Source organism: Salmo trutta, chromosome 37 (assembly GCF_901001165.1).
Source record: "Salmo trutta chromosome 37, fSalTru1.1, whole genome shotgun sequence".
Taxonomy (NCBI): Eukaryota; Metazoa; Chordata; class Actinopteri; order Salmoniformes; family Salmonidae; genus Salmo; species Salmo trutta.
The window spans coordinates 2,134,916-2,149,570 of record NC_042993.1 but is presented as its reverse complement, the minus strand read 5'-3'; the positions used below and the strand labels follow the sequence as shown (position 1 = coordinate 2,149,570).

The 14,655-nt window shown below is 46.7% G+C and overlaps 2 protein-coding genes across 3 annotated transcripts in view; both read left to right on the top strand.

Annotated features, from left to right (window-relative positions):
* Nucleotides 1–206: 206 nt before the first annotated feature.
* Nucleotides 207–5,631, top strand: LOC115177162 (uncharacterized protein DDB_G0284459-like). Of its 2 annotated transcripts, none has more exons than XM_029737720.1 (2): nucleotides 207–272; nucleotides 2,025–5,631. In XM_029737720.1, the coding sequence occupies exon 2, from the start codon at nucleotides 2,152–2,154 to the stop codon at nucleotides 5,614–5,616; it is 3,465 nt and encodes a 1,154-aa protein (XP_029593580.1). In that variant the 5' UTR covers nucleotides 207–272; nucleotides 2,025–2,151; the 3' UTR covers nucleotides 5,617–5,631. The 2 variants fall into 2 exon arrangements, with proteins under 2 accessions (XP_029593580.1, XP_029593581.1); XM_029737721.1 differs by lacking the exon at nucleotides 207–272 and adding an exon at nucleotides 1,542–1,629.
* Nucleotides 5,632–6,003: 372 nt separating this feature from the next.
* LOC115176429 (RUN and SH3 domain-containing protein 1-like) overlaps nucleotides 6,004–14,655 on the top strand; it is a 16,590-nt gene continuing 7,938 nt past the window's right edge. Inside the window, exon 1 of the mRNA XM_029736472.1 lies at nucleotides 6,004–6,039. Within this exon, the coding sequence (XP_029592332.1) occupies nucleotides 6,004–6,039 (36 nt within the window). The remainder of the gene's footprint in view (nucleotides 6,040–14,655) is intronic.

Here is a 14,655-nt window from a genome sequence, read left to right as displayed (position 1 = left end):
TCTTGGAGGGAGGAAGGGGAGGCTGGGGGATGGAAGGAGCTGACAGATGAACAGAGAGGGAGATTGATTGGTGAGGCAGAAGAGGGGTGTGTTCCCGGCGGAGGAGCTAGAGAAAGAGGCGGATGACGAAAGATAAGGTGGTCGCGAGAGGAGAGAGATCTCGCTTTAACCCTTAGAGCGGCTGTTCGTTGGTCGGACGGGTTGCGCGCGCTCGCATCCGTTTACCGAGAAAGGGCTCCAGCCTCTCCATCTTCTCCTCAACCGAGCCGATGGTGAGTCAAATATCTCACAATCATATGATTATAGGTGTTGTTGACCAAATGCTCTCTATGTACCGAGATCTAGGCTATATGTTTTGCTATGCTTTCAACCCCTGCCCACATCCCCAGATCCAGATAACCAATTTGAATAGCCGTTGTCTTGATTTATAGCTTACGGTTGTTTACTAGAATGACAGACATAGGCATGTTATAGTTCATTTAATAACAATTGCGATACATTTTGTCATAGTAGCGGGTGGTGGCTGTGTCAGGACGATGCGGCGTGAGGTACCCCCTCCTCCTCTCCCCTCCCCTCCCCTCCCCTCCCCTCCTCCTCTCCCTCCCCCTCTCCACGGTCTTCATCCGCCACTTCAGGTCGATAAATCCGATGGTAAATACCGAAAATCCAGCAGATGATGTGCTCTGCGGTTACGGGGCGTTATTCTAACGGTTCTGAACAGGGCGACGTGTCCCAGGCCCGATCTAAGCGCTGTTCAGGTTCTGATTTATATGGGCCTACCTTCTTCTCCCGGTTTGATGTGAAGGGCACGGTGCTGCTGCTGTGGAGGAATATGAGCAGTGTGTTTAGCCTGGGCAGTGGATGGCTTTTAAAAGACAGCCTGTACCTTAGTCATTGCGCAATTGAGGATTTTCTGCTCTAAATCATTTGATCTTGTTTACTAAAGATGTTTGTACTAGGCTCTATATTGGGGCAGCAGGTAGCCTAGTGGTTAGAGCGTTGGGCCAGTAATCAAAAGGTTGCTAGATCGAATCCCCGAGCTGACAAGGTAAAAATCTGTCGTTCTGCCCCTGAACAAGGCAGTTAACCCACTGTCCCTAGACCGTCATTGTAAATAAGAATTTGTTCTTAACTGACGTGCCTAGTTAAAATAAATGTCAACAAAAAATACATGACATACATGACTTTTACCCATCGAATACATTCAAGGGTCTAGAAAGATTTATTAACTTGCATCAACAGTTTTATGTTAGAGGCAATATAAGCGACCTAGTTCCTGAAACATTTGGCAAAGCAAATACAGTAGGAAGATCAATGACTGAGAGGTTGACGGTGTGATATTTGGTTGCTTCCTGTGTAAATAATTTCCGTCAACATTTATTTTAATGCAAATAAGCTTAGAATTGAGATAGTTCATTTTGATTTATCACGATTCAATTTACTTGGCCTATACTTCACCTATTTGTCAGAGAGAGAGTGCGAGTTACAGTACATCCTTTCTCAAGGGTTTAACATCATCACTCCATCAAGCTGAATCTCAGAGTAGACTGGGATGCTGAAGGATGACATATTCCTTCATTAGTTCCCAACTGTTTTCATGGAGATCTCCTCTCATCACTGACATTGAATGTAGGTGTGTGTGTTTGTCTGTGTGTGTGTGTGTGTGTGTGTGTGTGTGTGTGTGTGTGTGTGTGTGTGTGTGTGTGTGTGTGTGTGTGTGTGTGTGTGTGTGTGTGTGTGTGTGCACGTGTCTGTCTGTTTATATAGAGAGGGAGGGAGGAGAGGAGAGGAGAGATGGATTTAATTTTCATCTAACTAGTCCCAGCACTGAGGAGGTAATTATACAGCAGAAAAGCCCAATAGATATATGGAACAAACCAGGGGATGATTTAACTTCTAAGATTTCTTATGAACAATAACAAGCTGCTCCCTTGTGCAGTTAGAGGAACATGGAAGCACAGACTCCTCTCATCTCTATTATCTGCTGTGCCTCTATTGACTGCAAGTCTCTTTTGATGTTGCAGGATCTTTGGAGTCAAGCCAAGATGTGACCGTCATGTTTTGGATCTCTCCTTCCTTTAGATAGAAAACAGAACCCCTGTTTCTATAGAAACACAAATAATTGACAATTAGAAAACGATTATTCCTAAAATGCACTCCTCTAGCCGAACCTTCGCTCCGCCCTCGAGGCCTCGTCGCTTCGACACGAGCAGGCGGACCACCAACGCAGCGGAACCAAAGCCACACGGCCCTGTTTCCCAGAGGGAAGACAAAAACATGAACACCATTTCCTCTCCTCGGCGCTCCACCAAAGCGACCCCCGAGTCTTCCAGGACCAGGGTGGGGGTCCAGCCTCGTGCCCCCAGATTGGGCTTACAGAGAAACACAGCTCCCCTCTCTATGACCAAACCCAAACCCAAAAGTGTCCGTGCAGCAGCAGCTGTGTCCAAACGCGCCCCTCCTCCTCCTCCTCCTCTTCCTCCTCTTCCTCATCTGGACCCCAACTGTAATGAACCCAGCCTGCCTTGTCTGTGCTGCGACGGCCATTCCCCCCAGGACAATAACAGTCTGTTCAACCACAACCACAACAACAACAATACCATCTCCATCAGACAGCAGCTGAAGCTTCAGCCCCCTCCACCACCTCCCCTGCTACCCCAGAGACAGGAGGGGACAGGGGGCAAGACCAAGACACAGGCCAGCCCCTCTCAGACCAGGCCCCAGCCTCAGGTCCTGGCCCCGGCCTGCCCCCCTAATGCCCTGGAACTGGAGAAAGGAATAAAAGATGAGGAGAATGCAGATGTTAACAAGAACACAGATGTGGTCATAGACAACAAGAAAGAAACGGAGGAAGAGATGGATAACAAGAAAGAAACGGAGGAAGAGATGGATAACAAGAAAGAAACGGAGGAAGAGATGGATAACAAGAAAGAAACGGAGGAAGAGATGGATAACAAGAAAGAAACGGAGGAAGAGATGGATAACAAGAAAGAAACAGAGGAAGAGATGGATAACAAGAAAGAAACGGAAGAAGAGATGGATAACAAGAAAGAAACAGAGGAGGAAGAAGAAAACAGTGTTGATGATGATGATGATGATGATGACACGTTGGTCCCATCGTGCTGCGACTGCCCTCCCTCTCTCCTGGATCTCTCCCTGACCTCCTCCACCTCCTCATCCTCCACTTCCATCAGCTCCTGCTCCGATCTGGAGTCAGACTGCACCGATCTCTCCATCTCTCTCTCGTCCTCTGGCCACAAGGGGAATGCTGATCTGTTAATCTCTCAGGACCACACTCTCATTCACGTTCCTGAACGCTACCCAGCCTCCCGTTCACCCCCAGTCCTGCTCCTCAACCCCAAACCCCCCTCTGTCTCTCGTTGCCCTTCCTCCCCCCCACACGCCTGCTCCCCAGACGAGGGCTACCCCTCCGCCCCCGCCTCCCCCTCCTCCTCTGACTACCTGGGGGTCAAAGGTCAGACAGGCTTAGGGTCAGAGGTCGCCAAACTAGGCCTCCTGGACTTCCTGGAGTCAGTGGGAGACTTTGGGAAGATGGAGCGCTTTAGCCAGGTGATTCAGGTGGCTCGCTGGGACCTGGAGGGGGATCCTCAGGGGGATCTACTGAGGGATCGACTGGATCACCTGGACCGACTGGAGAGTGTCAACAGGCAGGTGAAGCTGGCCCACATCGCCAGTCTCCATGAGAAGGGACTGGATCTAGGTGATCTGGACAAGGAGGATCTCTCTGATGTTCTGGATGAGATGGGGAACGTGGATATGTCTTGGAAGCTGTATAAGGGCCGGGGAGGGTCGTTGGGAGATTCCCAGGAGTTCTCTGATGCTGGAGTGGATCTGACAGCACCTTCAGACTGTGACGAGCCCCTGGTCTCACAATCAGAGACATCTTCACCCATAGAGCCCCCACCGAGACCCCCCAAACCCCCTGCCCGCTATGCCAGCGTGAACTCTGAACTCCACACCTACATCAACATCAGCCGTGACATCACCCCCTCTGTCTCTGTCTGCACCTCTCCATCCTCATCCCCCACTTTCTACACCTTCAGGTGTGAGAAGGCCCTCCCTCCTTCCCCACGCTCCGTCCACCCTCCTCTTCTCTGTCAGCCCATCCCTTACTTTACTCTCTACAAATCTTCCCCTCTCCCATTCTCCCTCCCCTCCTCCACTCCCCCCATCCCCCCCCCTCGGAGGAAGCACCTAGCCCGTAAGGAGGCTCAGCGTCTCGCCACCCTCCAAGCAGGATGCGGGAAGACCCCCCTGTCCCTCCCCCCTCCCACCTCTCGCCCTCCTCCTCTCCCCCCTGCCCCCACCATTTCCATCTCCAACTCTGCCACCCCCCCTGCCATCCCTCCCCCTGACTCTTTCCATGCGTTGGATGATGAGATCCGTAAGCTACTGGTGCTAGCAGGACTGACCCAGGCTGAGCTCCTGAAACTCAGCCCAGAGCTGGGGGTTTGTGTGGGGGGACTGGAGGAGGAGGGAGCGGGGGAGACCCACCACACCTCCAGGCCTGGACAGACACAAGATAGAGGGATGAGGAGAAAAGAGGAGAGGGCTAAGGAGCAGTATGATATAGATGGGTTGGCTGTGGATGGATGGAGAGATGGAGGAGGGAGGTCAGGGGTGGAGAGGGATAGAGAGACTGATATATTTGGAGGAGTAAAGGAGGATGAGGGAGAGAAAGAGGAGAGCAGAGATGTGTTTAGAACCACGTCTTTCACTGACATGGCGAGAAGGAGGAAGAGAAACAGTGGGTTTGGGTCTAACGTTAGCCTAGCATCTGACCCCTACTACAGCACTGGCAATACCAACACCTCTAACAATGTTAACTTTGAGACTTTCAAATATTCCCCTGTGCTCTCGGAAACCCCTCCCCCTCCTCCCCCGCGTCCCTTACCCCCTGTGCCCCCTACCCTGCCCCCCCTCAAGGTTTGCACCCTTCTCGCCAACTCTTTACGCCCAGAGCGATTTGATTGGCTCATGGCTTTCTCCCCCGATGGTGAAACCCTGACCCCGCCCTTGGAAGTTAGAAAATCCAATGAGGAAACCCTGAAGAAATCTACTTCCGGGTCAACGTCGTCATCTGGGTCAACGTCAGGGTCGGGTTCAAAAGTGATGACCTTCAAGGAACTGCGTAACCGTAGCAAACACAGCTCCCCGGCCTACCAACTAATAACTGAACCGGATCCTGATCCCACTGTCATAACCCCTGACCCTGACTTCCTCTACAACCTCAAGTGGAGGAGGGAAAAGACGGACAGCGACGGAATCCAATGGGAGTACACCTCCCAGGCCCAGGCCACCTTCCTGCAACCACCTCCCCTCACCTCATTGGCTGCTTTTAGGGAAATGTTCCAGAAAGCAGAGGAAGCGATTGGACAACCCGAGTTATGTCCCTCGCAGCAGATTGGGTGCTCAGCCAGTGAAGGGAACCTGTGGAGGATGGATGGACAGAGAAAAGAGGAGGGAGAAAAGAGGAAAGAAGAGGTGGAGGAAGAAGAGGTGGAGGTGAGAGGAACAGCTGATGGAGGAAGAACCTGGGAGTCAAGAACTACAGGTGAGTTAGATGATGATGATGACTATAGGCCTAGTTGTTGACTGTGAGGTGCTGATTTGGGGTGAAAATGTGGAGATAGTAACAAACTACAGTATTCACTGTAGCCACCTTCCATCTAATATTATGTACACAACACCACATCTGAAACGGTGTCCTCTCTTGGGAATGAAAACTAAACCAGCAGAGAGAAGGGTGACAAAAACACGGGAGAATCCCCCGCATTCCAGAGTAGAGGGAAAGAGAAATAAGGGGGAACAAGAGAGAGATACATACATAGATGGGTGCAGTGGAATGTAGTTTCTATCTAGGATGGACAGATAGATGAAGGAGATGCAAAGGATTAGATGGGCTGCACTCATTCTTTTTCAGGGATGGACAGGTAAGTGTATGGGGCAGAGTGGGAGAGGGAGACAGAGAGGGAGGAAGAGATGGTGGAATCTCTTCAGTACCTTCCTGTGGGCCTGGTGTGATGTCATCACTGCCTTATTAAATTATTCATCCAATCTGCAGCCTGGGGGGAAGCAATGGAGTACCCACAGCTATCTCTCCCTCTCTCCATCTCCGTCTATGTCAGCCTCTCTCTCTCTCTCCATCTCCGTCTATGTCAGCCTCTCTCTCTCTCCATCTCCGTCTGTCAGCCTCTCTCTCTCTCCATCTTCCTCTAGCTCACCCTCTCTCTCTCTCCCTCTCTCTCTCTCTCCCTCTCCCCATCTCTCTCTCCCTCTCCCCATCTCCCTCTCTCTCTCCCCATCTCCTCTCTCTCTCTCCATCTCCCTCTAGCTCACCCTCTCTCTCTCTCTCGCTCTCTCTCTCTCTCTCTCTCTCTCCCCATCTCCCTCTCTCTCCCCATCTCCTCTCTCTCTCTCCATCTCCCTCTAGCTCACCCTCTCTCTCTCTCTCTCTCTCTCTCTCCCCATCTCTCTCCCTCTCCCCATCTCTCTCTCTCCCCCATCTCTCTCTCTCTCTCTCCCCATCTCCTCTCTCTCCATCTCCCTCTAGCTCACCCTCTCTCTCTCTCTCTCTTCCCCTCTCCCCATCTCCCTCTCTCTCTCCCCATCTCCCTCTCTCTCTCCCCATCTCCCTCTCTCTCTCCCCATCTCCCTCTAGCTCTCTCTCTGTATATCTCTCTTCCTCTTTCTGTCTCTTTCCTCCTCCCTCATTCTCTTTCTATCCTTTTCACTGTTTATACACTGTACCCCGTTCTCTCGGTCTCCCCTTCCCTCTATTATGCCCTCTCTCTCTCCACTATCTGGTGAGTCATCGGTTCATGTTTTGTTGCCTACCTCCTCCTGTCTCTCTTCTGTCCTTGACCTCTCACTCACTCCTTTATCCTCTATCTTCCATCTTTCTTTTTTCCAGACTGTTCTCCCCTTCCCAGAGTAGCTCAAATCTGATTACTCATACTATAGGCTACCTTTAGAGTGGTTCTTAGTAGAGGTCGACCGATTATGATTTTTCAATACCGATACCGATTATTGGAGGACCAAAAAACCCGCTGCCGATTAATCGGCCTATTTATATATATATATATATATATATATATATATATATAGAGAGAGAGAGAGAGAGAGAGAGAGAGAGAGAGAGAGAGAGAGAGAGAGAGAGAGAGAGAGAGAGAGAGAGAGAGAGAGAGAGAGAGAGAGAGAGAGAGAGAGAGAGAGAGAGAGAGAGAGAGAGAGAGAGAGAGAGAGAGAGAGAGAGAGAGAGAGAGAGAGAGAGAGAGAGAGAGAGAGAGAGAGAGAGAGAGAGAGAGAGAAAGAAATGACTACATTTATTCCAAATTTGAACTTATTAAACCCAAAGGAAAAACTAAGAATACTCATGGGCGAAGGAGCAATGGCTCCTCTTGCAGCCAAATATGTATTTGCCTGCCATAGCCTGAGGGACACTGAATAATAACATCTGCATAGTAAACAGTAACTTACTTATTATTTATATTATTGTTATTACTGTTATTGTTATTTCTATTATTATTGTTGTTTATCATTCCAAATAGTAGTGGTATGGGTAGTAATGGTAATGATAACAGTTTAGGGATGGTGGTGGTAGTAGTAGTAGTAGTAATGACGATAGTAGTTGTAGTACTGATGTAATGGTGAAGATGACCGTTATTTAGTTATAAGTTAGTTATAGAATCAGTTTCCATATTTAGATTTTTATATTTATTACATTCTACTATTTTACTATTATTTTACTACTATTTTATTGTTATTATTTTTAATTTTGTATTATTATTTACTGCCATGTTATATTATTATTTGTTATTGTTTAAAATTGTATTACAATGTATATTGTATACATTGTTGCTTTAGCAATATTAACACAATGTTTTTCATGCCAATAAAACAGCTTGAATTTGAATTTGAATTTGAGAGAGAGAGAGAGAGAGAGAGAGAATTACAACAATACTGAATGAACAATGAACACTTATTTTAACTTAATATAATACATTAATAAAATCAATTTAGTCTCAAATAAATAATGAAACATGTTCAATTTGGTTTAAATAATGCAAAAACAAAGTGTTGGAGAAGAAAGTAAAAGTGCAATATGTGCCATGTAAGAAAGCTAACGTTTAAGCTCCTTGCTCAGAACATGAGAACATATGAAAGCTGGTGTTTCCTTTTAACATGAATCTTCAATATTCCCAGGTAAGAAGTTTTAGGTTGTAGTTATTATAGGACTATTTCTCTCTATACCATTTGTATTTCATATACCTTTGACTATTGGATGTTCTAATAGGTACTTTAGTACTGCCAGCCTAATCTCTGGAGTTGATAGGCTTGAAGTCATAAACAGCGCAATGCTTGAAGCACAGCGAAGAGCTGCTGGCAAATGCAGTATAGTGCTGTTTGAATGAATGCTTACAAGCCTGCTGCTGCCTACCACCGCTCAGTCAGACTGCTCTATCAAATCATAGACTTAATTATAATACACCGCTCAAAAAAATAAAGGGAACACTTAAACAACACAATGTAACTCCAAGTCAATCACACTTCTGTGAAATCAAACTGTCCACTTAGGAAGCAACACTGATTGACAATACATTTCACATGCTGTTGTGCAAATGGAATAGACAACAGGTGGAAATTATAGGCAATTAGCAAGACACCCCCAATAAAGGAGTGGTTCTGCAGGTGGGGACCACAGACCACTTCTCAGTTCCTATGCTTCCTGGCTGATGTTTTGGTCACTTTTGAATGCTGGCGGTGCTTTCACTCTAGTGGTAGCATGAGACGGAGTCTACAACCCACACAAGTGGCTCAGGTAGTGCAGCTCATCCAGGATGGCACATCAATGCGAGCTGTGGCAAGAAGGTTTGCTGTGTCTGTCAGCGTAGTGTCCAGAGCATGGAGGCGCTACCAGGAGACAGGCCAGTACATCAGGAGACATGGAGGAGGCCGTAGGAGGGCAACAACTCAGCAGCAGGACCGCTACCTCCGCCTTTGTGCAAGGAGGAGCAGGAAGAGCACTGCTAGAGCCCTGCAAAATGATCTTCAGCAGGCCACAAATGTGCATGTGTCTGCTCAAACGGTCAGAAACAGACTCCATGAGGGTGGTATGAGGGCCCGACGTCCACAGGTGGGGGTGTGCTTACAGCCCAACGCCATGCAGGACGTTTGGCATTTGCCAGAGAACACCAAGATTGGCAAATTCGCCACTGGCGCCCTGTGCTCTTCACAGATGAAAGCAGGTTCACACTGAGCACATGTGACAGACGTGACAGTCTGGAGACGCCGTGGAGAACGTTCTGCTGCCTGCAACATCCTCCAGCATGACCGGTTTGGCGGTGGGTCAGTCATGGTGTGGGGTGGCATTTCTTTGGGGGAGCCGCACAGCCCTCCATGTGCTCGCCAGAGGTAGCCTGACTGCCATTAGGTACCGAGATGAGATCCTCAGACCCCTTGTGAGACCATATGCTGGTGCGGTTGGCCCTGGGTTCCTCCTAATGCAAGACAATGCTAGACCTCATGTGGCTGGAGTGTGTCAGCAGTTCCTGCAAGAGGAAGGCATTGATGCTATGGACTGGCCCGCCCGTTCCCCAGACCTGAATCCAATTGAGCACATCTGGGACATCATGTCTCGCTCCATCCACCAACGCCACGTTGCACCACAGACTGTCCAGGAGTTGGCGGATGCTTTAGTCCAGGTCTGGGAGGAGATTCCTCAGGAGACCATCCGCCACCTCATCAGGAGCATGCCCAGGCGATGTAGGGAGGTCATACAGGCACGTGGAGGCCACACACACTACTGAGCCTCATTTTGACTTCTTTTAAGGACATTACATCAAAGTTGGATCAGCCTGTAGTGTGGTTTTCCACTTTAATTTTGAGTGTGACTCCAAATCCAGACCTCCATGGGTTGATAAATTGGATTTCCATTGATTATTGTTGTGTGATTTTTGTTGTCAGCACATTCAACTATGTAAAGAAAAAAGTATTTAATAAGATTATTTAATTCATTCAGATCTAGGATGTGTTATTTTAGTGTTCCCTTAATTTTTTGGAGCAGTGTATAATAACACACAGAAATACGAGCCTTTGGTCATTAATATGGTCAAATCCGGAAACTATCATTTCGAAAACAAAACGTTTATTCTTTCAGTGAAATACGGAACTGTTCCGTATTTTATCTAACTGGTGGCATCCCTAAGTCTAAATATTGCTGTTACATTGCACAACCTTCAATGTTATGTCATAATTACGTAAACTTCTGGAAAATTAGTTCGCAATGAGCCTTTCGGCCCAAACTGTTGCATATACCCTGACTCTGTGTGCAATGAGCGCAAGAGAAGTGACACAATTTCCCTAGTTTAATATTGCCTGCTAACCTGGATTTCTTTTAACTAAATATGCAGGTTTAAAAATATATACTTCTGTGTATTGATTTTAAGAAAGGCATTGATGTTTATGGTTAGGTACAGTCGTGCAACGATTGTGCTTTTTTCGCAAATGCGCTTTTGTTAAATCATCCCCCGTTTGGCGAAGTTGGCTGTCTTTGTTAGGAAGAAATGGTCTTCACGCAGTTCGCAACGAGCCAGGCGGCCCAAACTGCTGCATATACCCTCACTCTGTTGCACAGAATGCAAGAGAAGTGACACAATTTCCCTAGTTAAAAGAAATTCATGTTAGCAGGCAATATTAACTAAATATGCAGGTTTAAAAATATATACTTGTGTATTGATTTTAAAGAAAGGCATTGATGTTTATGGTTAGGTACATTGGTGCAACGACAGTGCTTTTTTCGCAAATGCGCTTTTGTTAAATCATCACCCGTTTGTCGAAGTAGGCCGTGATTCAATGATAAATGAACAGGCACCGCATCAATTATATGCAACGCAGGACACGTTAGATAAACTAGTAATATCATCAACCATGTGTAGTTAACTAGTGATTATGTTAAGATTGATTGTTTTTTATAAGATATGTTTAATGCTAGCTAGCACCTTACCTTGGCTCCTTGCTGCACTCGCATAACAGGTAGTCAGCCTGCCACGCAGTCTCCTCGTGGAGTGCAATGTAATCGGCCATGATCGGTGTTCAAAAATGCCGATTACTGATTGTTATGTAATCTTGAAATCGGCCCTAATTAATCGGCCATTCCGATTAATCGGTCGACCTCTAGTTCTTAGTTCCATAGGCTGAAGGGCTGAATACCTCTATTTATCTGTATTTCAATTACACAGCTTTATTGTTTTGAGAACAATTTACATTAAGTAATTTCATTATGTGACTATTGTCTGAAATATATATTTTTGTAATCAAAGTCACAATGTACATTTCAGGAGAAATGCTGAATGTATGTGTGTATGTGCGTGTGAATGTGTGTGTAGTGTGCTTCCCTCTGTGTGTATGTAAAAGCCAAGTTGTATGGTATTTGTCAACGTGGAAGGAGTTATGTGTGGTCAGCTCGTCACAGCAGTAGGATAAACTTATCCTAGGTTATGTAGGGCCAACTTCTACCCACAGACTGTAAACAAATAATACAATCCAGACCAGACTATTTGTCACGTGTGCGTGTACAGCTTTAAGAACCAAAGAGGAGGGGCTCCATCTACCAACCAATGGCAGAGACTTATTTCACAGTAGCGCAAAAAAAAACAGGAAGTGTAATGTGTGGCTGCATCTGAGAGAGAGCCAGATCAACTCAAGGCTAAACCAAGGTATGTTAGTTAACACGCTCTGTGGAGCCTCTATCTCTCTGTCACGGTGATATTAAATGAGACAATGTATTTCTGTGCAGAATGGACTTATGGTCAGCATAGGCTATTATCCAATCATCTCCAAGGAGACAGAGAGATAGACAGTGCGCAGCCAGGCAGGAACAGAACTCTCCATAGCCTGACTCAGCGTAACCAACAGTACTCTTCTCTGCTAGAGAGAGGGAAAGATAGAGAGAGAGAGAATATGAAGATGGAGGACAGCATACCACTACTTTACAGAGAGAGAGAGGACAGCATACCACTACTGTACAGAGAGAGAGGACAGCATACCACTACTGTACAGAGAGAGAGGACAGCATACCACTACTGTACAGAGAGAGAGAGGACAGCATACCACTACTGTACAGAGAGAGAGAACAGCATACCACTACTGTACAGAGAGAGAGAACAGCATACCACTACTGTACAGCGAGAGAGAGAACAGCATACCACTACTGTACAGAGAGAGAGAACAGCATACCACTACTGTACAGAGAGAGAGAGAGAGAGAACAGCATACCACTACTGTACAGAGAGAGAGAGAGAACAGCATACCACTACTGTACAGAGAGAGAGAGAGAACAGCATACTACTACTGTACAGAGAGAGAGAGAGAGAACAGCATGCCACTACTGTACAGAGAGAGAGAGAACAGCATACCACTACTGTACAGAGAGAGAGAACAGCATACCACTACTGTACAGAGAGAGAGAGAGAGAACAGCATACCACTACTGTACAGAGAGAGAGAGAGAACAGCATACCACTACTGTACAGAGAGAGAGAGAGAACAGCATACTACTACTGTACAGAGAGAGAGAGAGAGAACAGCATACCACTACTGTACAGAGAGAGAGAGAGAACAGCATACCACTACTGTACAGAGAGAGAGAACAGCATACCACTACTGTACAGAGAGAGAGAGAGAACAGCATACTACTACTGTACAGAGAGAGAGAGAGAGAGAGATGACAGCATACCACTACTGTACAGAGAGAGAGAGAACAGCATACCACTACTGTACAAAGAGAGAGATGACAGCATACCACTACTGTACAGAGAGAGAGAGAACAATATACCACTACTGTACAGAGAGAGAGAGAACAGCATACCACTACTGTACAGAGAGAGAGAGAACAATATACCACTACTGTACAGAGAGAGAGGACAGCATACCACTACTGTACAGAGAGAGAGAGGACAGCATACCACTACTGTACAGAGAGAGAGAGAACAATATACCACTACTGTACAGAGAGAGAGGACAGCATACCACTACTGTACAGAGAGAGAGAACAGCATACCACTACTGTACAGAGAGAGAGAGAGAGAACAGCATACCACTACTGTACAGAGAGAGAGAGATGACAGCATACCACTACTGTACATAGAGAGAACAGCATACCACTACTGTACATAGAGAGAGAACAGCATACCACTACTGCACAGAGAGAGAGAACAGCATACCACTACTGTACAGAGAGAGAGAGAGAGAACAGCATACCACTACTGTACAGAGAGAAAGGACAGCATACCACTACTGTACAGAGAGAGAGAGAGAACAGCATACCACTACTGTACAGAGAGAGAGAGAGAGAGAGAACAGCATACCACTACTGTACAGAGAGAGAGAGAGAGAGAGAGAGAGAGAACAGCATACCACTACTGTACAGAGAGAGAGAGAGAGAACAGCTTACCACTACTGTACAGAGAGAGAGAGAGAACAGCATACCACTACTGTACAGAGAGAGAGGACAGCATACCACTACTGTACAGAGAGAGAGAACAGCATACCACTACTGTACAGAGAGAGAGAGAACAGCATACCACTACTGTACAGAGAGAGAGAACAGCATACCACTACTGTACAGAGAGAGAGAACAGCATACCACTACTGTACAGAGAGAGAGAACAGCATACCACTAATGTACAGAGAGAGAGAACAGCATACCACTACTGTACAGAGAGAGAGAACAGCATACCACTACTGTACAGAGAGAGAGGACAGCATACCACTACTGTACAGAGAGAGAGAGAACAATATACCACTACTGTACAGAGAGAGAGAGAACAGCATACCACTACTGTACAGAGAGAGAGAGAACAATATACCACTACTGTACAGAGAGAGAGGACAGCATACCACTACTGTACAGAGAGAGAGAGGACAGCATACCACTACTGTACAGAGAGAGAGAGAACAATATACCACTACTGTACAGAGAGAGAGAACAGCATACCACTACTGTACAGAGAGAGAGAGAGAGAACAGCATACCACTACTGTACAGAGAGAGAGAGATGACAGCATACCACTACTGTACATAGAGAGAACAGCATACCACTACTGTACATAGAGAGAGAACAGCATACCACTACTGCACAGAGAGAGAGAAGCATACCACTACTGTACAGAGAGAGAGAGAGAGAGAGAACAGCATACCACTACTGTACAGAGAGAGAGGACAGCATACCACTACTGTACAGAGAGAGAGAGAGAACAGCATACCACTACTGTACAGAGAGAGAGAGAGAGGACAGCATACCACTACTGTACAGAGAGAGAGAGAGAGAGAGAGAGAGAGAACAGCATACCACTACTGTACAGAGAGAGAGAGAGAACAGCATACCACTACTGTACAGAGAGAGAGAGAGAACAGCATACCACTACTGTACAGAGAGAGAGGACAGCATACCACTACTGTACAGAGAGAGAGAACAGCATACCACTACTGTACAGAGAGAGAACAGCATACCACTACTGTACAGAGAGAGAGAACAGCATACCACTACTGTACAGAGAGAGAAAAGCATACCACTACTGTACAGAGAGAGAGAACAGCATACCACTACTGTACAGAGAGAGGACAGCATACCACT

Bases quoted from the DNA above. Each gene is read 5' to 3' on its own strand.
- LOC115177162 (XM_029737720.1), top strand. From the start codon at position 2,152: ATGCACTCCTCTAGCCGAACCTTCGCTCCGCCCTCGAGGCCTCGTCGC.